Below are 23000 nucleotides of genomic sequence, written 5' to 3' on the forward strand. Positions count from 1 at the left end.
GAAGTTAGGTGTTATGGTTTTGGGATCATTTTAAACACACTATGAAGCAGCAGAGACCGTAACTTAGTGTTTTCAGCGACCGACTGACCAACATACATTCCACAATATCTGTCTGTGCGTGCTCACCACTTTCAGGCCCCAAGTTTGTACGCTTAGGAGGTGTACTCTGTTGTGTGTCTGCTCCAGAGTGAATGTATGCGTGCAAGACATTTTTAAAGAAAGGAATTATGTTTGTGTGTTTACATGGATGTTAGGGGCAGTTGTGTCCATGTACACCTTAACACTCCTCCTATCACAGGTCGATAGGCGGGTTTTTACCTCTTAGAAGATCAGCTCTTTCTACAACCTGTCGTGCGCTGCAGCCATGGCACCATAAAAGCAGCACATTAATAAAGAACCGTTTTTATGTCATGTATCTTCAGAAAATGAGCACTAGCCAACTGTATGCACACCCGTTTGTAAATATGTGCAAGATATACTGAATGTGAAATGCAATGTATGAAGATTTATTTAAAGCTATGTTTAAATTCTATCTGTTGCCGCAAACGTACAGCTCTGTCTCCTGACACGACCTGCATCTGCCAATCTTCCCTCGTCCATGCACCCTCGATCGTGGCGAATCAGCTAAGCTAGCCAACCCGTCATCTCTTTTCACTGAAATGTCATGACTCTTTTTGTACATTTGTTGATAGCCCTGAGTGAAGGCCTCAGCCCGGGAACTTTGTAATGCCCCCTCCCTCTGTTGTAAATGAGATTAAAGAGATTTGGTTTGGGGTCCAGGAAGCAGCTTGTCTGATACCGTATGAGGTCAGTTCGAGCTTTGCACTACGGCAGATGCACTATTGTTATAACTACAATGTGTACTGAGTTGGTATCAAATACAATCGAGGGGAAAAAAAATAAGAAAATGAGATGCATCTTAACCCATATTTTTAGACACTATCTTTTGGAATTACTGACTCAAAGCTTGTAGATGGATTAAAATGAAGGGGAAATAAAATACTAAAATATGAAACCACACCTCCTACTCTCACATCTCGCTGCCTCTCTCCGTCTGTGGTGATTGTTACACCTCCTCCATATCTGAGACATTCATTCATTCATTCATTCATTTGTTCCTGTTAAGGGTCGCGGGGGTCTGCTGGAGCCTATCCCAGCTGTCATCGGGCGAGAGTCGGGGTGCACCCTTGACAGGTCACCAGTCTATCGCAGGACTAACACAGAGAGACAGACAACCATTCACACTCACACTCACATCTACGGCCAATTTAGAATCACCAATGAACCTAACGAGCATGTCTTTGGACAGTAGGAGGAAGCTGGAGTACCCAGGGAGAACCCATGCAGAGAACATGCAAACTCCACACAGAAAGGAACACGCCAGACCACCACGCCGCTGTGCCGCCCAAGACAATCAAAAAGTATATTAAAATAATATTTTAATTGTGAGCAACACATTATTTAGCACAAGAAAAGCTACATGTCACCTTCCTTATTCCAGATCACAGAGGCATTCTGCTTTCATTAAATAAAAACTGTAGAAAAATCATTAGCAGGCATTAACAGGTCAGGCCAATGACTGATTATAAAGTTTCTAAAGGCTGATGGCAGCCAAGACAGAATATGTCAATCTCTGATCTTGATCAACATGACGGATCCGTTTGTCCTTTTACTCCTCCGCTGGGTGAAAGAGAACAGAGGTGTATGAGTTGTGCTTTTTCTCTTTGATACTATCGGGAATGTCTTGTTTGTGGAGGGCTCAGCGTTCTTTGGTATGCTGTCGTGAGAGGTGGGACAGAGCTGGATGAGGTGGCTCGGGGGATGCTCAGTCTGCAACCTCTCCAGTGTCAAACTTAGTTTTGGGTTCCTGCCACCATTCGGCCAGGAAGGACTCCTCGTAGTCTCCCATACCTTCAAACTCAGCGTCGGGGTGCTCCGAGTCAGAGGTGGCCATTTCTTCTGGACTCACCACGTCCTAAAATTTAACACACACAGTTAACAGCGAGCAAGCGTTTCACTCTAACTTGTCAGGCAAAACTGATACGTTTCCTTTTGTTTGTCTATAAATCTGTCACTTGCGCACCCTGTAATTCAGCTCAAAGCTTTCACAGTCCTCCTCCTCCCCCCTCTCTGGGGTCCAGCCAGTGTTGAGCTGGGAGGGGCTGACCTGAGTTAAATGGATGTGGCACAGTCTCAGTGGCCGACACCTCCCAGCCACATACCACACGCTGCTGGCGGAAAACACAGCCCTCCACCCCTGCTCCCTCAGCCTTCACCCCCTCTTTCATCCTCCCAATTTTTCTTTTTGCTCTCCTGAAGTAAAGGTTTATACTCCAGGACATGTTTTAAAACCGTTAAGAGAATGAAACTGTAATTTGTACTTTGGGGTAGAAGAACTGAATCGTCCACTTCAGCTGCTGTTGCTGTGCCAAGTTAAAGTGTCATCTGAACTTGTCTAGTCATGAAGAGAGCTTGGGCTTTATCTGCTGAGGTTTCTGAGATGTCTGGCTCTGAAATCTCTGCTGCCACCCCTGCACGATGGAGGAATGTTGAATTTTGTATGTGCCGTTTAAAAAAAATCTCCCCGATGAGATGATATCGCAGAGAGCTTCATCTGATAAGTTTAGATTAGCGTAGCTAGCTGTTCCAACTTGGACTAAAAGGCAAACGTGTCTTTGGAAGAACCTGTTTTTCTGACAAGCAAATCGGACTGCTGTTTTTGTAAGGATATGTCTATGTGGAAATTAAATCAAAGTGATTCAGTGTCTCGCTGGATGTTTAAGGTGTTGAAATCCTCTAAGCTTTAATGAAAGAACAGATGCTTCATTCTTCCTCTATCTAATCGTAGTACTTTCTTAATACACTCAGCGGTCGTGCTCATTTATTTAGTCTGGTGTGAAAAGTTCACTGATCTTTCTCTGCTTGTGCTTTTGTTGCACCGTGTTTTAGCGTTTCAGATTATTCTGTTACTTCCAGCTGTAGCCACCGGTGCACTGTGCAGGATTTATTAGCAACTAGCGGTCAAGTCGTAGACTTCTATGGTGGCTATAAAAAACATAAAAGGCCCTCTCTAGAGCCAGTGTTTCAATTCTGGGCAACTGTACAAGTGTGGCCGCTCACCATTTCCCCCTAAATATCAAATACAGAGTCTTTAAGGTCTGGCAAATTGAAATTAACACCAAAAAGAATAAGTTTTAATTGAATTGTTCATATATTTAGTATGTCCATGCTGGGCTAGTGTAGAAACATGGCGGTGCAACATGATAAGATTCTGAAAGAGGAGCAGCTTTCTATTTTCAAAGCGTTGAAAAGCGATGAAAAGACACTGATTCATATTTTTAGGGGATCAGAGATCAGTGTTAGAACATGAAAGGTGCTCTCTAGTGAAAGTGTTGAGTTTGTCTGTAGAAACATGGCTGAGCATCACAGTCTCTCTCTCTAGACAAGAAAGTCTGACTTTTATTTTTTGCTACAGTATAGCAAACTGCTTTGCAAACTCTGAAACCAGAAGGAAGGAATTATATTGTGTTTTTTTTTTTGTCTTTGTTTCATAATGATCATTATATTTTTTGGCTGCTACTTCAACACTAATATATTCTAAGGACTGGGTTTGGTTTTGTCTCAGGGTAGAAACGTGGCGGTTCAACACTCTAAACTAACAAAACACAATTCCTCCTTTCACACACCTGATATACACCGATCAGCCACAACATTAAAACCACTGACAGGAGATGTAAATAAAATCGCACATCTTGTGACAGTTCAATGTTCTGCTGGGAGACTTTTGGACATGGCATTCATGTGGATGTTACTTAGACCAGACCAGGTACCCCCACCCTTATAGCAGTGACACTCCTTGATGGCAGCAGCCATCCCCAGCAGGATGCAGCCTGACACAGGCATACACACAAAAACGCCAAACGGATCAAGTATCTGTGGGATGATCCACAGAGGCCCCTCCCCTCAACCCCCTCTGATGAGTCACAACTGTTTTGGCGGCACAAGGGAGACCTACACAATATTAGGAAGGTGGTCATAATGTTATGACTGATCGGTGTATAATCATGAATCCTACTATTTCTGCTGCAAGTTCCCTCAAATGCTACACACTGGTCCTTTAGGCTCATGGTATCACCATGCAGCTCTGAAGCAATACTTCCTGTGTGCTGTTTGTCACCATCTCCATCTCCAACAGTAGAAACGTACCTCATCATCTGTTTGTAGGTAGTTTAGTGCAAACTCCAGCATCTCCTTCTGTTTGACTGTCTGGTTAAAATACCTCTGGGCCTCCTGTAAAATAAAAGAGACATCAGCTCAGTTGTTGACTCGGGCAGCAGGTGAGAACAAATCAGGAGCTTTAAGACAGCACAAAGCGGCACACTTTGGTCTGCTAGGTTTTTTGTTTACTGCTGTTTTCCCACTCTCAGTTTGGAAACCACAAAGTATTTACAGCAGTGGCAAAACGTATTTGAAACCGGGTTTATGAGTCAACCCAGCTCAAAACGGGCAAATTGCAGATGCTGCCAAATCTACACCATGCAGTACAGACGAGGGCAAAAATGTCTGCCTTCACACAACTATATGAGAGCCTAATTACCATCCTGGGATTGTGTTTATGTTCACACTGTGACCGCTCTGCTCTGCCGCCTTGCTGCTTTGCTTCAGAATAGCTGGTGTGAGCTTTGCAGACACTCTCTGCAGCCTCTAAACAACCCAAGCCACATCAGAGCAGAGAGGTTTTTTTTTTAACTCACGGCCCGAGGCTGGAAGTCTGGTTCCTGGAGTCCCCACTGCTCCCTGTAGAAGCGATAATAGGCCACGTTTTGCACCATCACCTGGTCTTTGGGGTCAAACAGCAGGTAACTGGCTGCACACGGGGCAGCGTTCTTCACGTCATTCACTGGAAAACAGGACAAAACAATCGTGTTAACAGCGGAGTGCACTGATTGCTGCAAAACACAGAAAAGCAGTCTAGGGTCTTACATTTATAATATGAAAACTGGAGGTAGTGATACATGGTGGCTACAAACTTCTCCACAAAGAAGCCTCCGACGCTGGGTGTCAGGTTCTTCTCACATTCCACTTTACACTTCAGCACATCAGTATAGAGATCTGAGGGAAGGAGGAAGGAGGAAGCATTAATTTATCTCAAACATACTAAACTAAAATGCTCCAGAGGTGCTTTAACTCACCAGCCAGGGTGGGAAAGAAGTCTTTGAACTCCAAGATCTCATATGAGCCCTCACAGCCTGCCAAGCAGATGCTGTACGCTTCGAAGTACTGCGTGATGGCCTGCTCCATGTTCCGGGCGCTGCTGCTGAAGTCCCCGCTGTTGTAGAGCATCACGCTCTTGAGGAAAACGCTCTGCAAAGACAGGTACCTTTAGAGGTCAGAACTCAAACGGCGTGGCTCTTACTGGCGCACTGAGGCAAAGCTGAGTCACCGACTTCAAACGGCTGCTCCTCGTGGTCGATGAGGTACTCCCCCACGTCAAACATCGTCTTGTAGTAGTTCATGTTCTTGGTCAGCGAGGGGTCGGTGGGGTTCTTCTTCAGGAAGGTGTGAGCCGCTGCCACCGCCTTCTCCAGGTTGTTAAGCTGAGGAAGAAGAGAAAATGGGTTCATTCTCTATCTCTATCGGATACAGATGTTGGAAAAATATTAAGTTTATGTAATAAACACATGTCTCTCCTCACAAATGACACTATTTGATTTTGATATAATGTCATTAAACAAATTAAATAAGTAATGCCAAATGTATGGAAGTCCTGTGTGTCAGATTCAAACCTTATTTGTTGATAAAGCATTATCTGATCTCTATCTGTGACCAAATCTGACTAAAAGATTTCACACAAATTATTCTAATGAGGAAGGATCACATCAGCCCAGAGTTAAAGGGTTCACGCATTTCATTGCACCAAATACGCAGAATAAAGTGGTGACAGTATGACCAAGCATGATTTTACGCACAAATTTAAACCAATCAAAATCACTGTTAGGAAAACTCCATCTCCATCTGGCAGAAGAAAATAACAGGGGGATTGTTTTCAGGGGAACACTGGAAGAGACGTGGCACAAGCTCAACTACCGCTCGGTCTGCAGGAGGTGCGCAACAAAGCGCCAAGGAAAACTCCACTCCTCATCCGCCTCGCTAGAAGTTTCCTCAACTCGAACGGACTCGAGGATCCCGCAACAGACGCTTTTGTTGAGGGATTGCGTCCGTTACGCACAGTTTTCTCACATTCACACTGGCTGCTGTATCCTCCTACGCGTTCGCTCACACTCCACTGACTTTATAACGGACAGCCGAACTTGTATTTACTTTATGTGACATTTCTTTAAGTGTGAAGTGAGTTTCGGAGCCGCCTTTACTGGGTTGGTTTTGTTTAAGTAGCCGCAACTTCAGATTTAAAGGCCCACACTTATTTTTGCCAGACTTGAGCTCAACATTTGGTGATTGTTTGTTCTCACCTGGTAGTAAGCATACTGTATGTACCGATACGGTATTCGTTTCTCGAAAGTTTCCAGTAGATCCCTCCGCGGGTACGTGAGCTTAAACACTGGGAAATCCGCCTTGCACTTTTTGAGGCACGCAGCCCTCAGCAGGATGTGGCGCACGACGCGGAGGCTGCTGTCCGCGAACAGGGTGTCGTTGTCCCGGCTGACGGAGCTGCAGTTGCGGCCGCAGAAAGCCTCGCTGTCCCGGAGCAGCCGGTGGAGCCGCAGGCTGAGCTCCAGGTACTTGATGCTCTCGCCCCAGTTCTGCGTCCCGTACTGCTCCAGCGCGTAGCTGTACGCGGACTCCAGCGGCATGATGTCCTTCTGGGGGAAACTTCTGAAGCTGTACTTCTCATACTGAGCCTCCACCAGAGCGAGAAAGGCCAGGCACAAGCTTGTGAGAAGCATCATGACCTCCGCCGGCTCCGACAGCTGTCTGCCCGTGTTTTGAATGGATCGGGACACTTCCTCTGTCTTCACCAGGGGCTGCTCATGTCTGCCTGCACGTAGGCTGTGGAAGTCCTGTAGAGCTACACGCTGAGAACAGCATCCTCTGGTGAAGACTTTCACAATAAAAGCTGTACTTTTGACCAGCAAGTATCCTGTAGATCTTTAGATTTTAGTGCGCGTTCTGCACAGTTTGAAACATCAGATCAGTGTGATCAGCACAAACACACACATGATTGGAACTCCTCTCAAACTGTTGGACCTGACATTGTTGCTTAGACATGTGGGACCCACCTAGGACCCACCTAGAGCAGACCAGGCACCCCCACCCCATAGCAATGACACTCCTTGATGTCAGCAGCCATCTCCAGCAGGAAGCAGCCTGACACACACACACACACACACACACCCACACACACACACTGATCAAGTATCTGTGGGATGATCCACAGAGGCCCCTCCCCTCAACCCATAGGACCCAAAGGCCCCCACTAACAACATTCTGTTGCCAGACACCACAGGACACCCTCAGCCCTATATGGCCTATATTATCCCCAGTAAAAAAATGAGTCGCCTAAACTCTTTAAACAACAATATAAAAGGTTGCAGGTTCAGGTTGACTTACTTTTCTTTAGTTTAATAGAGTTGTGAAGTTCATATTAATGGCAGCTTTTAGTATTTTTCATGTGTGAAAAAAATATGAGTGAATCAATGTGCAAGGCGAGTGCTATGTGCAGCTCAGATGCAACGCTTGACAATTACTGTGAAGTCAGAGCTCCTTACTTCCGGTATAAAGGCTGCTAATTCTGGATCATTTGACACAGACGTCACGGTGGGAGTTTGGATAGAAATACAGAGAGGGTCCAGTTTTTCAGTTTCCAGGGCCATAACTCACAACAAACCCGACAGCAAATAGTCATTTAATACTAACATAGATCTTATTGAATCCCTTAAATTATAGAGCATTATGAGAAATTCCTCAACTATGCTAAGTGTCTGAAGAGTTGTTTTCAGTCTGGTTTTAATTTCTACTGGCATTTTCAACAAACTGACAAGCTGAGACATGGACTGGAGAGCTTGAAAACCCACCTGCACAGCTGACACATCACTTCAGGGCATGTCTAAATCCAGAGTCTGAGGCATTTGAAGCCCCTTTCACAAAATTTACAAGGCCTTAAGGCTGTTTGAGTAACTGAGCGAGATGGTTAGAACCCAGAGGACCAATCTGAGGCTTCCTGTGAGGCACAGACACGTATTTACATGCAATTCAAGTTTAATATTTATCTAAAGTCTAGCTGCAGCATGAGCCTGCCACACTAGACAGTGACACCAAATGACAGCTTCAGATTAAAGGCTTAGAATTCAGGCCCCATCTCATACGTGAGTGGAATCACAGGGCCATTCCTCTTCTGGGCGAAGCTTTACACGTTTGCAGAATTCCATTAAAAAGTGGGAGGGGGCCCCGGGGCCGCTCCTCCTCCTGTGGCTCTCTGGAGTACACGACCCGAAAGGTGCGAAAAGCGAACCAGAAGGAGGCGGGACGAAGCCGGAAGTTAGATCGCTTCTCTATTCAAATTAAAAGTACAACTGAAAAGCAGCTACATTGATTGATTATTTAATGTCAAATTGTGTACTGTTGTTTTTTTCCTGCTGCTACTTTGGCTTTAGTTTTTTTTGTTTGTTTTTCAGCAAATTTCTTCACCATACTCCTGAAAATGAAAATATTTTGGTTGTATCAACATGCACTAAAGCTTTTTTTTGTCTTTAGTTAGCCTATTTATTGAAGCTTAATCGTTTCCTCGACTTAATTTATGCCTTATTTGAGTTTTTTTTTTTTTTTCCCTTCAGACTGAAATAGTATTTACACTTATGATAACTTTAAATGTACTCGTTAATACATCTATTCATGTTATGGCTCTGAAGAGAGTGATAACCCACGTTATAGACCATGATGTTGATATTTCATAATGTATATTTATGTCATATTAACTTTACTTTGCGATTGTGAGGATGCAAACGTATCCATCGCCTTATCTGGGCGTTTATTTTGAAATCAGCAACCGGAAGTAGCATATATTATTCCATCACGCTTCACGGCCCGACCATCTCAAACTTGTTGCGGTACCCCTTTCCACGTCTTGAACACATCACCCCGCTAGCAGAGCGCACCGTTGAATCCCGGTCTCCAAATGGATCTGTTCAAACCTTTTAAGCTCTGTCTCTTTCTTTTTCTTCACGCTGTTAACGTGCACTGCGACCCCGGACCGCTGGTAGATGTTGTTATCGATCGGTACGAGATACCGAAAGTTTGTCCTCGAGAAGTTCAGACGGATGACTTTATCCGTTATCACTTTAACGGCACCTTCTTTGAAGACGGGAAAAAGTTTGACTCCAGGTGAAGTAACGGCGAAACGCACCATGTAACGTCTGCTAATTTAGCTTTAAATTTACTAGCCGAGTCTCGTCTTTGCTCGGACGGGCTACAGTTAAGAGTATAATAATAACGTTTCCCCTGAGCTGCATGTAATAGGGGCGCTTAAAAGCGGTGCAGAAAACACGCTGCCGTCTCTACACAGTTATTACGGTAATGAAAGAACACATTTTCAGGCTCCAACACGTTTTACAGATGCTGACTCCAAGACTGCAGACGCGTCCATCGTATCCTCTCTATTCTCTAATCAGCTACATCACATTGTTATAAAGCTCTAGTTTTTCTATGTTTAAGCTAGTGCCCCTTTGTTGCAATGCCTCAACAACCCTTTTCAAATCTAAATGCATATAAATATTAATCATAGTAAAGTATAATTGTATTTTTCTCATATTAGAGTTAATCTCCATTGATTCTTTTCACTGCCTCTGCAGCCATGACCGGGGCAAAGCCTTCATCAGCCAGGTGGGCCTGGGCAGGCTCATCACAGGGATGGACCGGGGTCTCCAGGGCATGTGTGTCAACGAGCGCAGGAGGATCACAGTCCCCCCTCACCTGGCGTATGGAAGCATAGGAACAGGTGCAGCCGAGCGCCACGTGTACCTGCTTGTGAAATCGCCTGTTCTGGCTTGTTCCACTAAAGTGTTCTCTGCTCCCCTCTGACAAGGTGGCGTGATCCCTCCTGACGCCGTGCTGGTGTACGATGTCCTCCTGCTGGACATATGGAACACGGAGGACAAGGTCCAAATCCGGACGCTCAGCAGACCCCCGGGCTGCAAGCGCACCACTGCCGCGACAGACTTCGTCCGTTACCACTATAACGGCTCCCTGCTGTCTGGGGAGGCCTTTGACTCCAGGTGAGACTGTACCACTGAAGCAGCTGTGTAGGCCACGACTGTCTAGCTTGTGAGATTTAAACCACTCATTGTTTGTTCCTTGAACTGTCCAGCTACTCGAGGAATGCGACTTACGACACCTACTTGGGACAGGGCCACCTCATCAAAGGCATGGACGAGGGTCTCCTAGGAATGTGTGTGGGGGAGAGACGGATCATTATCGTCCCACCCTTCCTGGCATATGGAGAGACAGGATCCGGTACTGACCAATACTCTAAAGACAACTAGTAGTCTTTACATTTTTAGCTCACATTGCCTGTCAAAAATAATGAGCATTAAATAGTTCAATTTAGTCACTTTATTCACTCAATTAAATTATTTTATATTATGTTTTGAATGCTTCTATTTACTCAAATGTGCTTGCTAAATGCGCAATAGATTCTGTGGCAGTTTTTGAGACTTAAAAGCCTGTACACTGCATGTGCTGTGACTTTATTTTTAAGGAGTATTTTGCGTTTGTTGGGTGTTGATCATTCGCCCTGTCTGTTGTTCTTTTTCACAGCCTTGTTAAAGAACCACAGCGAGTCAGTTTTGCATGTTTCCAGCAGAATGACCTTTCATTAACATTCGCTGAACATGAAAACACGTCAGGACACTTGCGTGATAAATGCAAAAGAGACATTAGGTCAGCTTTTACTTCCTTGTACTCTTTCAGAGCGCAGACCGTTTTAAACATGCTTCTCTGAGGTTACGTTCAGACAGCTACTGAGTGAGTTTTCAGGAGGGCCAAGTTTTCTGAATTACTGTGCAACAATACTGTACAGAGAAAAAAAACCTGATGAAGTGATCTGGAGGCAAATGTCCCAGATGACACTGGTTTGGAGCTGTGATTATATAAAAAGTGTTGGCTCCATTGGTTTGGCATTTTGATTGTGAGCCTGTTTGCTTTGTTTCTGGGAGTCTGCTGCCAGGTTGGTCAGTTTGGTGTCTCTGCAGACATAGATCAGGCTGGTGTGGGATGCGGTTGACGGTCTGTAGTTTCTAACAGGTCATTCCAAAGTGAGTCTTTATACATTCTTGGCTGCTGGTGTGGAAAATAATAGCCTCAGGTACGCTCGCATTCTGAGGTCAAAGAGCCGAGTGCAGCCGCTGAGACTAAGCTAGCCGAGTGTTGGTCAGTAAAATCCCTTCAAATTGCAGGGCTGCCTGCTTGTTAAGTCTTGTTTTCCTTTTCTGTTTAAAAAAAGTTGTGATGTGAAAGTGAGAAGGAGTTGAAGAAGATTAAAGGCACCATTGACTGCGATGTGTAATCAGAAACACATTTTTGCTGATGAATCAGTAATATAGTTTTTCAGGGTGATCGGTTTCCACATAACTTACCCAAGTCTCCAACACTGTTGCTGTCCTCCCAACAGGAACTCGGATCCCTCCTCAGGCTACGCTGGTGTTCGAGGTGCTGATGATGGATGTATTTAACCCTAAAGATGATCTGAGGGTGGAAGTGAAGGAGGTCCCTGAAGGCTGCACCCGCAGGACGGTGACCGGAGACTACATCCGCTACCACTACAACGGCACCTTCCAGGATGGAAAAATCTTTGACTCCAGGTAAACCCGCAGTTTTTCCACTCTCAGAAAGTCAACAGAGCATCGCCACACGGACTCTTACCTTCACACTTCCTTTGACAGCTACAAGAGGAACGACACCTACAACACTTACATCGGCATGGGATATGTGATCCGGGGGATGGACAAAGCCCTGCAGGGGCTGTGCATAGGAGAGAAAAGGAGGATCACAATTCCTCCTCACATGGCGTATGGAGAAGAAGGAGTTGGTGAGGATGTGAAGTACATTTAGATGGAGCAACACTTAGCAAAGATTGTTTGTAACACTGACCTGTTTTTAATGTGCTCTGTAGGAGACCTCATTCCTGGCTCTGCGGTGCTGGTCTTTGACATTCATGTCATCGATTTCCACAACCCCAAAGACCCAGTTGTGATCAAAGTTACCCACAAGCCTAAGGAGTGTGATGCCACCAGTGAAGCTGATGACTGGATTCAGTATCGTTACAACTGCTCCTTGATGGACGGCACCCTGCTGTACTCCTCGTGAGCGCCCTCTGCTGTTCATTCTGCTACACTGCACCCTCCGCCTTCATGCGTGTAATCATCGCTGGCTCCTTCTCTGATAGATTTTAGTGGGCCTGGAATTCCAGATATCATTTATAGCACATTGACAGCAGCACGTATGCCACATGGGTTAAGGGCTTAATACAAGGAGGAGATTTATCTAGTAGGTGGAAGGTTTTCTTTTCTCTGTTTAAAGTGGTAATAGGTTATGTGTGATTTTTGCAGGGACCATTACAGCTCACCTTCAGTCACTACTCTGGGAGCAAATAAGGTGATCCTGGGTCTGGAGGACGGTTTGAAGGGCATGTGTGTGGGTGAGAGGAGGGAGGTCATCGTTCCTCCCCACATGGGCCATGGCGAAAATGGAGGTCAGTTACTGCATAATAACAGATAAACATTTTTTTTTTTTTTTTTATTTTGCTTTAAAATGATGTTTTGTCCTCTCTGTGTGGATGTCTGCAGCTGGAGCAGTTCCAAAGAGTGCAGTGCTCTTTTTCGAACTGGAGTTGGTGGAGCTGCAGAAGGGTGTGCCTGACGGCTACATGTTTGTGTGGCTTGGAGACAGCCCAGATCCCCTGTTCGCTGCCATGGACCTTAATGGGGACAAAGAGGTCCCTCTGGAGGAGGTAAGCCGACAAGCTAGGTCGACTCACTCTGTTGCTAAATTTGCATTTTAAAAAATACGTTTGCAAGCGGCAAGAATGATTTATAACATCTTCTGTTTCCGTCTCCTATTTCCACCAGTTTTCAACCTTCATCAGGCTCCAAGTTAAAGAGGGCAAAGGTCGACTCAGGCCAGGGGTCGATGCCGACAACGTCATTAAGGACATGTTTAATAACCAGGACCGGAATAAAGACATGAAGATTGTAGAAGATGAACTGAAACTGAAGGTGGATGAGGAGCAAGTGAGCCGGGACGAGTTGTAAAAGGGAGCATAGTTGTGTTATCATCTGGGCTAGGTGTTTTTTTTTTGTTTTTTTTTAACAGCAATGACATGTCAAAATGTCAGCTGTGAAAAGGCCTGATGAGGAATCATTCTCCTTCATTGTTTGGTCCACAGGAAGATGTTTCAGTGTGTAAAAGAAAAATGGCCTTCAGAGACAGTATCGTATATTGCTGTAACATTCCATCTATACGCAGGTCAAATGAGTTGCTGTGAAGTCCACATCCACCTCCGACCTTTCCCCGAGATATAGAAATGATTTAGAAACCACTGGTTGTACAGTATGTTTGGTCGAAACATTAAATTATGTATTACAGTGTGTTATTTGACAAGTGGTCAAATAAACTTTTCTAATAAAACTTTCCTTCCTTGAGATTTTAGTTTAATGAGACATGATCACCAGTAATGGGTGAAACCACATTTTATTTATTTCAAACCAACTGGAACACATGAAGAAATTAGTTCGGACAACGGTACAAAAAAAAAATAACAAACCCCGGCGCACTGTTCACAAAGGGATGGACAAGAAAAATGTGTTTAGAAAGTGACCTCTGCTACAGTGTACAAAGTGTTTCCGCCTCCTAAATATACAGTTAAAATGATTGAAAGTGAAATCCTATCTGAGCTCTTCTATGTTACACCTTCACGCTTCTGAGGTAGCAGTTAGTTCTTGTGAGTCATTCGGCCTCTTGGTCATCTATTTGTGATGGCGTATTTGTTTTCCTAAGCTCAAGAGCGGCCGTCATAGTTGTGTTACATAAAAGAGGCTAAAACAGACAGCTTTCAAGAGGCAGGGGATTCACTTTCAAAACAAATGCAAAGTCAAGTGCTTCCATTTACGTTGTGCGTTCTTCATTTCCCTTATTTGTCCTGCACGAGGACCTGAACCCGCTGACAAATTCAAACGGATAGAAAACACCCATAACCACATGCACACCTTAAACACGGCACAGCAGCTGGACTGCAAATCTGCACCAACAACTTACGATGTGACTAACGGATAAAAATATAAAGGGGTGATGAGGTGTGGGGAGACTGTCAGCTGGACAGTCAAAAGTCTAGCAGGGCAACTTGTAGCTAACACAGACTCAAGTGTGTAGATTTTAGTAAAATAAAAAAAGTCATCATTAAACATTAGCTTATTGTCAATAAGAATCCAGGTGGAACTTTCTCAGCTGATGGCCCTGGAGTGTCCAACGGCCTGTGGAGAACTTTTAGACTTCACTTATTGCCAGTGAGGTAGAGGAGAAGGGCGTTAGGGACTTCCAAGGTTTCATCCTTTACCAACACGATGTCATATGAATCCAAGTATGACTGCTTCCTCTCCTCCACCTGAACACAAGTGTGGAAAATCAACTCTGGTATAGTCTTCAGTCATTTGGATAAACATAGGAGTGCATTCTCTTTAGTTACCTTGTCATTGAGATAGCCAATCTTGAGGATGTTCTCCATGTCCTGCACTCCGTCAGCCATGGTCAGATCTCCCAGAGAGTCCCCCATGAGTACCACGTTGGGCCGCGTCCTCAGCTCCTGGAAATGGCCCGTGTTGAGCAGCGCACCTTCCCGCTTGTTGTAGATGTGAATCAGCTCTCCCTTGAAAGCCCTCAACACCCCCTGTCCCAACAGATCGGTCCAGATTATTATTTAAATCCCTTACAGCCGGGGTCAGTTTGTAGTTCGTAGTGAGGCTACTCACAGACTCGTCAAAGTCCATGTAGTTGGAGAAGACGTTGACGTTGGGGTGGAAGACCCCGGCTTGACGAATCACCTCTTCCAGGATGTCTCCTATTCCAGCAGAGAATATGAGCAGCGGGATGCTGTGCTCGTGCAGGTGGTCAAAGAACAGCTGGTAGCCTTCCCTGTGTAAACGCCCACAAAAGACTCAAATTCACGTGCCCACATTACAGAGTTTTTTTCGCACCTGAACAGATTTGTAGGCGTTTCTACCTCAGCATGGCATCAGATTCGTGCACCGCTGTAGCCAGCAGGTCTTTCCTGATGTGCTGCTCTACCAGGAGCTCATGAGCTTTGGTCCACCTGTCAGATACAGGAGCACAGTAGAAATCAGAAACACCTTCAACGTAAATACTCCAATACTCCATTAACATTGTATTAAACACAAATCTGATACTCACCACTCCACCATCAGGGGTAGCTTCTCCTCTACTGACCGTGAAGAGTCGATCTCTATGGGGTAGTATGTGTTAAGAAGCTCCTTTAGCTGAGGAAGACAGGACAGAGCTCTCTGTTACTGGCCTGTAAAGATCTAGATAAGCAGTGGTGGTTTACACCAATAAGCCTTAGAGATGTGTCCTTCAGTAGACTTTATGTTCAGACACAAGACGTTTTGATATGGATTTGTCAGTATTTTTATACTGACAATGGTGTGAAAAAGATCTATTGAGGAAATATTTTACACACTGTAGATTTAATTTCTGATCTGTATGGTTCCATTCCCTCTACAATCCACTAGATGGCAGATATGCGCTAAAACTCAATGAATGAATGGAATGAATGAAAAACCCTAACTGACCAACAAAGTTGATGATCTCTCAGGTAGAAAAAATGTCCATATCTTACCTAAGAAATGGCTTACTAATCTCAAATCTGGTTAGTTTTCAGAGAGAGCATGCACATTTATACCTCTCTGTTATTTAGAATAAAGCATGTCCCACTGCAGTGTACAAGAGGATACATGTACATTCTATAAGCTATGCGAGTTATGCATTCCCACCACTAAGACAAATTCATTGTATGTGTGAGCTTACAGACGTTGCTCCATGTTACGACAGTGTGTGTCACTGTGGGGTGCAGAATCTGCTGCAAGCGAGCAGTTTAGTCAGTGGGATCACCAGCAGCAGATTTCCTACGGCCGAGAACATTTACGGCAGCAGATGCGGGAAAAAGACTGCCAGTACTGTGAAGACTCTTTCCACTCGTGGGATGCTTACACCCCTACGCCCTGGACAAAGGCTGCACAGCATGATGTCCACAACAACCAGACTGTGGAACAGCTCTTTTTGGAAGGTGTTAGACTAACTAACTCTGCCACACACTAATTGTTTTCATGGGAATTGCTCTACTTAATACTCATACACACATTTATTTTTACACTGTGGTTTTATCCTCGCTTGCTTTTTACATGTTTTATTGTTCTCTGTTTGTTACATATTCTCTTGTTTAGGTCTACTATTTACTGTACTGTGACTGGATCTCAATACTTAGTTTTGTTAGTTATCATACATGTTGGATCCTGATTATGCACTGAAGTCTCTTTCCTACCTTTTCTTTGCAGTCATTGGAGATGAGTTTGCTGTTGTCAAGAATATCTGCAAAGAAGTCAAATATCAAAACACAGAAACGTTTAGCTGAAACTAACCAACAGCTCAACCTGCATCTTACTCCTCAGTCTACTTACTGTGACAGGTAGGGCATCTTTTTCCATTGTGTGCAAATCTTGTCAGGGTCATGTCAAAGTCTGAGATCACCTGGATTTAAAACAACAACAAAAAATAATCCAAACATGTAAACCTATAACACAGTGCTACGCCGGACTGACTGTGTTCATAGATTATTACAGGAGCTGTCAGAGACCAGGATACCTGCAGGGTGTTGGAGCCAGCTTTCTTCATGGACTGTAGAATCTCTTGCACCCTCTGAGGGTCCCTCATACACACTGATGAGTTGGACAACTCTTGAATCTGTAAAGCATGTTTGAATTAGTTTAGCAGAATGTATTGACTGTGAGGAAGCAAAGTAAACAGGACTCCAGCAGGATATATATCCCAGTTAGCTTGCTAGTCAGGTGCTAGCACCAAACTGAATAACACACAATATCTATCAAAGTCACTCATTCCCTGCACATTAAACAGCATAAAAGCTGTTTACACAAAGACACAGCAGCCACAATGATAGTCAGTGTGTTGTTCTGTAGTGTAGGGAGAATAAGCAAACAAAGACAAGCGTTAGCTAGCAGTACTATAGTAATAAACTAGCTTCAGGTAGGCACGCTCTTGCTAGCTAGTACACAAGTTGACACGGTGCATCCTATTGGTGTCCAGCCTTACTCTAAACACGTGCAGAATATTATTACCATTTTTCCTTAAAGGTTTTGCTGATCCCTAAATGCTATCTTGACAAACTGCGTGTCATCAGCTGACTATCTCCGTTGAAATTTAACGTTGCTACGAGGACGACAGAATCATCTGTGCTAACTAGAGCAGCTGCTGCCTTCCGGTACTGTTGCAAGGGTCGGAACGTAGCACTTCACTAACACAAGGAATTGGTTAACAGTGCTACTTTTTCTTTCGGGATTATTTTGTTGTCGTGTGTGGCAGTCAGTTTTGACGCAAATGGGCGCACTTACAGTGCTTAACGATGTTCAAGCGGCTAGACTTTTAGGTTTTCTAGCTATAACATATGAAACAAGTCTAAATAAATTGTGGTTTTCATAATTACGGCACTATGTTGAACACGTGAAGGCAGCAGTACTACTTGGTTGTATAACCTGATGTGCCTTATAATTAAACAGAAATATGTTTGTATCATCACAGTCAATTTCACCAGTTAAACTGCAGAGGAGTTGTAGATGTTGGTGTTTTATTTGGTAACTTCTCTATGGTTTTAAGGAAAAATTAGGAATATTAAAAAAGTATTTATAAGTTTATATATGCAACTTTACGACTGGTGTGCATTAAATTCCAATGAAGCAATAATACACAGTGTGTACAACCATCTGTCTTACAAAACAACTTTAATTGCAAGTGATGACATTAGCATTTCTTACATCCAATATAAGGACACAAAATCGGACTATCACATGCAAAGCATATTACATAGCTTATTTCAGTTAATATTTGCAGTGCTATTTATGTTGGTCATAAAGTGGAAATGAATATCATTTCTGCGTTCTCTAACCTTTTTGCTGTAATAAGCACTGTATGGACAGTGGGAATTTCTGAATGTCAGTCACAACACATTCATATAACAATCCCTTCTGTTTTGCCTAGAAGCCTGATTCCTCCTCATCCCATTTCTACATCTCTTTGGTGGGTAAAAGAAGATCGGAGAACAACATAGAGCATCAGATCTCCAATATACACCCAGGTGCAAATGAGGTACAATACAAGATTTTACAGGGCATTCAATATTAGAAACGAATCTGTCAATAATGACAATATGTTTTTTTTTTAAAGATCAAATCTTACTGGCTGGAAGCTGGCTGACACAAAGCATTTCCCAAATACAATCACCTTGTCTGATATGAACCAGATAAAACAAGCAAAGTGCAGTGGCAACTGAAATTTCTACGCTTTTTTTTTTTAAGACTTTACAAACAATTTGATTTTACAAAGTGCAGTTTAAGAGAAGCTTTTGCTATTCTTTGCAGAACCAAACCCAGAACACAATTCAAAACTCTCGCACTCATACATATGCACATTAACCAAGTATCTTCCTGGAATGGCTTGGAATACACTGAGCAACAGTGCAAAAGAAAAGGAATGATTCAGCAGTTGCCAGTGATTGGTGCTTAATGCAGAGGGAGAGGAGAATGTGTAACACAAAGGAATGATTTATTACACCCGTCACATGTCTTGGGATATTACAGGTATCTATCTCGAGGTACCTCTCGAGAGACCTGGAGCAACATTGCTAACGTTAAATGACCAAAGTAAAAATGACAGAAATATATTACTGTACAACTGTTGGAGACAAACGGTAATCTAAAAGCAACCTATTCTACGGGATTTTATGATTAGCAGCCTCTAAATCAAGTCATATTTAATTGGTGGGACCGTACAGTGATAAACAGAGCCATTCTACAGCAGTTATGATCTACGAATTAGTTGGTTGGACTGATGTTACACTTGCATGAGGAGATTGTCACAGTGTTACAATGGAAGGAGACTTCATTAAGAATGTAGGAATGCAGTTAGTACTTTTGTCACATTTCCCAGTACAGGCATACAATGAAGGAATGTAAAATATCCATATAAATGTTTACATATACAGCTTTATGCTATTTATATACAAACAGATAAACAGTATCTCTACCAACATAAATTACTAAAGAATATTCAATGTTGGCTGCTATATAACACTCTTATTCACATGTTTACATTCGTCATAATCCCTCCTCACAGACCACCAGCTGGTTAGTGCACGCCTGCCCACACATTTCATGGCTTTCCACGATTCAGCCATTAACACAACACAGCATGATAGCTGATGGCACATAGTTCAGATGAATGGAATCCAGAATGAGAGCAACACCAGACTCGTTCCAGTGTGTTATGTACGAATGGGGTTCATTGACGATTGGAGTGGAATGGTGGTTTGAAGTAAATCTTCGGACTGAGCTGCATGAATGGAGGAGACTTCAACTTGTTCAACACTCTATCTGCGACTGGAGCTGCCGACGCAGGGTGAGGGTGCGCCGGTGAAGCTGCTGCATCTGCTGCATGCGATCCCGCTGGCGGGCCAGGTTCTGGGGCATGGGGTACCGCTGGCAGCCATACAGAAAGCGGTACGGGATGCGGACGTGGCATGCTGTAGCTCGACAGCGAGGCTGAGGCATGGGCGGCAGCAGCATCCAGCGCTTCCTCTCAGCACAGTAACGGTAGGCCTCCTTGCGGTACTGCTTATCCACGTCGTCGCTGTTCTTCCAGCCTCCGATGATGAAGACGTCTTCATCAAAGTGGCAGATAGCGGCGCCCTCGATGCTGGTTACCTCTGGTGGCAGGCTCTCCAGGATCTCATCAGAAATGCGCACACTAATCTTCTGCCTGGCTACCTCATCCCTGACTGTGTAGCTCTTGGGGCAGCAGGAGGCTGTGTGGTAGAAATTAGTGGAAGCCACGGCCATCTGGAAGATGCAGTAGTTGTCAATAAGGGGCAGGGAGTCCACATCTTGCCACTGGCGGCTATCTGTGTCATAGCGAGTGGTCACCGTCTTCAGTCCGTCATCATTATCTGTATCGACAGGTGTGCGTGCCGTGACATACACATAGCGGTCCTCCACGCTCACTGCCTTCACATCTCGCAGAATCTTGGGGGCAGATTCCAGATTGTGCCACTTGTCCTGTTCAGGCTCGTACACACTCACATCTTTGAAACCTGGACTGAAGTTGCCATGGCCACCGATGCTGTACAAGATATCCTTAATGCAGGTTAGGCCGAAGGAATGCTTGCGTGTGGTCAAGTTGCTCACCTGCTCCCAGGTGTTGCGATTAGGATTGTAACGTTCCACCGTCTTAGCAAAGCCCGGTTCCATGGAGCCAGCCACATAGACGTGGGACTCCGTTGCAGCGATGGCGTGGCCGTCCAGGTGGTTGTGGATGTGTGGCAGGTTGACCCAGCGGTCCTCATAAATGAAGTAGCCCACACACTCACTCAGGTAGTCTCCTCCCTCCGACACCCCACCCACTACCATGATAACGTCCATATTCTGGCCAAAGCGAGGCTGAAAGGAGGCCATATGGGAAGACCAGAGCTCCATATCAGTTGACTTGAGGTTTTCAAAGCGAATAGCGTGGCCTTCTACCGCCTCTGACACCAGCCGGAGACAGGTGTCATTAGCCGCCACCAGTTGTTCATTTTTCACCACCCTGGTCAGGTAGGTGGGCTTGATCTGGGGCAACCTTAGGAGTCGAAACAGCTCCTCAAAGTAGCGGCTTCGCTCCTCTGGGTTCTTCTGCACCCACTTCACCACAGCCTCAAAAAGCACCTCCTCCGAATCCACTGTGATCTCTGCATCCGACAGCCAGTCGCGGACCAGGTGAAAGGGCAGCGTGTAGAACTCCTCATCCTGAATAACCTTGTGGAAGTTGCGGCGGATCATGTCTGCTGCCCGTAGGGCCAGCTGGTCCAGGGTGTACATGTGGGCCAGACTGTGCACCGCCACACAGTTGGTCAGGCTCAGCTTCTTCTTCAGGAACTCACCACAGAAATCTTTCAGCTGCAGCAGGAGGAACCTAACACACAGTAAACAGAGAAAATGCAGGATAGGAGGTCAGAGAAAGGATGATCTGGACCTAATGGTTAGGTAATACCACTGAATTTTGACTAGATATTTTCTGAGTGAAGTACACAAAGACACTTTAAGGCATCACTGCAGCTACAGAGGGCCTCATGCTATGACAACTCTCTCTTCCAAAACACAAACAGGGATGTGACTGCAAACAGATCGTACCTATCAGCCAGCTCCAGGACCTCATGAACATTGCAGGTGCTAACACGTATTTCTCCAGTGTACATATACTGGATGACACTCTCCACCGTCTCCGGGTCGGGCCCCAGCTCCGAGCTCCACTCCTTCATCTCTACACGCCCGGACAAGGACTCGGAGAACTGTCCTCCCAGCAGTGGGGTAAAATAGTCGGTGGCCGCGGCCAAGACAGACCTGTGGGCTGAAAACTCGCAGCTCTGGACGCTCCCTGTAGCCGCCCCGCTACTAAAGGCCAGCGTCACGTCGCAGAACAAGCCCTGCTTCCTCTGCTCGTTCTGCCGCCGAGACAGCTCCGAGCAGTGGGAGGAGGAGGTGAAGTCCTCGGCCTCTTCCGCGTCCCCGTCTCCGGCAAGCGCGCTGGGTGTGCCGGTGCCGCCGCTCCCGCTGCTCCTGGAGGAGTCCTCCGGGTTGGGGGCCGCCGCTGCCATTCTGCTGCCAGCGCTGGAGGTGAGCAGTGTTGGGAAATGAAGTAAACTAGCGAAGGAAAGGAGGCGACATACGCAGCCACACATACATGGAGTCCAGGCAGATGAACGACAGTGAAGCGCGTTTCGTATTCGTCGCGTCAGGTCAGCGACTTAAAGGGGACTATAAAATAAACCATCTCAGTTTACACATGAATCTGTATAAAACTCAGATTTAGTGATAAAACTTAAGTTTTGAACTAAAAGAATATGCAAAATTGTATGTAAAATTAACGTAAGAGTTACGTGAGATATAACAAACAACATAAATTATAGTAAAACACACGAACACATGCTATTTATAACAGCATAATATTATACACAATGGCCAATAGAATATTTTAAATGTGCTACAATATTTAATGAAGTCAAGCTGAACACATAACCGCCGTTTCTGACAAATAATGATTGAAGCGGTTGGTAACAACCAAAACGAAGCGAACTTCAGCTTGGTAAACACAGACAGGATCACTGACATGCGCAGTGGGTAGGCGTGAACGCGTCGTTGAGGTCGGCGGCCTTCCTACTGCTTCTAACCGACCTGTCTGCACATAGAGAGAACAACTTGCATTGACATGACATGAGAGTTCATTCCATAGACTCTATATATTTTTTTTTCTGGATCTGAGCCAACAACGGTACCTACACATTAAATGTGTTTTAATCTCTTTGCTTGAACATTGAAGTCTCACCATTTCACTTTATTTTGAATGCCTTACAGGTGATGGCAGACTTGTAATAGCAGCATTACTGACACAAGATTCCACAGATTTAAGTCTTCCTTAAATATGTTCATCATGAAGGATCAGTGTGTATTTCCTGAAAATCTTTGCTGAATTAGTTAAACAAATTAAAGATGTGAGAATTGTAAATCTCAAGAATTTTTAGATAATTTAAGGTGAAAGTAGGCCAGCTCAAATCCTACACATGCATTCAGTTTCCAAATAAGCTATATATAACATTTTGAGATCTTTTGATTTATGCTGCAAACTGCTTCCTAAATTAAATATTTTTCTCCGCTGTTCAGTTT

General features: G+C 44.6%; 4 protein-coding genes and 1 long non-coding RNA gene across 5 annotated transcripts; 2 read left to right on the forward strand and 3 right to left on the reverse strand.

Annotated features, from left to right (window-relative positions):
* Positions 1-1422: 1422 nt before the first annotated feature.
* p3h4 (prolyl 3-hydroxylase family member 4 (inactive)) lies at positions 1423-6991 on the reverse strand. Its single transcript, XM_084569972.1, has 7 exons — positions 6471-6991; positions 5448-5597; positions 5193-5364; positions 4984-5112; positions 4755-4900; positions 4207-4290; positions 1423-1975 (listed from the first exon to the last, which is right to left on the reverse strand). The coding sequence occupies exons 1-7, from the start codon at positions 6906-6908 to the stop codon at positions 1826-1828; spliced, it is 1269 nt and encodes a 422-aa protein (XP_084426098.1). The 5' UTR covers positions 6909-6991; the 3' UTR covers positions 1423-1825.
* Positions 6992-9061: 2070 nt separating this feature from the next.
* Positions 9062-13652, forward strand: LOC311507026 (peptidyl-prolyl cis-trans isomerase FKBP10-like). Its single transcript, XM_084571220.1, has 10 exons — positions 9062-9339; positions 9807-9952; positions 10040-10229; positions 10322-10467; positions 11624-11813; positions 11895-12040; positions 12125-12314; positions 12561-12703; positions 12798-12961; positions 13080-13652. The coding sequence occupies exons 1-10, from the start codon at positions 9134-9136 to the stop codon at positions 13260-13262; spliced, it is 1704 nt and encodes a 567-aa protein (XP_084427346.1). The 5' UTR covers positions 9062-9133; the 3' UTR covers positions 13263-13652.
* Positions 13653-13682: 30 nt separating this feature from the next.
* Positions 13683-17861, reverse strand: LOC311507027 (cytosolic 5'-nucleotidase 3-like). Its single transcript, XM_084571221.1, has 9 exons — positions 17373-17861; positions 16882-16980; positions 16698-16767; positions 16562-16608; positions 15415-15500; positions 15227-15316; positions 14976-15138; positions 14693-14893; positions 13683-14611 (listed from the first exon to the last, which is right to left on the reverse strand). Exons 1-9 carry the CDS (start codon positions 17373-17375, stop codon positions 14501-14503), a joined length of 870 nt encoding a protein of 289 aa, XP_084427347.1. The 5' UTR covers positions 17376-17861; the 3' UTR covers positions 13683-14500.
* On the forward strand, positions 16225-18394 carry LOC311507028. Its single transcript, XR_014699708.1, has 3 exons — positions 16225-16306; positions 16575-16705; positions 18289-18394. It is a non-coding gene; the product is annotated as an uncharacterized lncRNA (long non-coding RNA).
* LOC311507025 (kelch-like protein 11) lies at positions 18016-22236 on the reverse strand. The gene is made up of 2 exons (XM_084571219.1): positions 21471-22236; positions 18016-21252 (listed from the first exon to the last, which is right to left on the reverse strand). The coding sequence occupies exons 1-2, from the start codon at positions 22016-22018 to the stop codon at positions 19668-19670; spliced, it is 2133 nt and encodes a 710-aa protein (XP_084427345.1). The 5' UTR covers positions 22019-22236; the 3' UTR covers positions 18016-19667.
* Between the last annotated feature and the right edge of the window lie 764 nt (positions 22237-23000).

The sequence above is a fragment of the Chelon labrosus genome (genome assembly GCF_963514085.1).
Source record: "Chelon labrosus genome assembly, chromosome: 21".
In the NCBI taxonomy this organism is placed as follows: domain Eukaryota; kingdom Metazoa; phylum Chordata; class Actinopteri; order Mugiliformes; family Mugilidae; genus Chelon; species Chelon labrosus.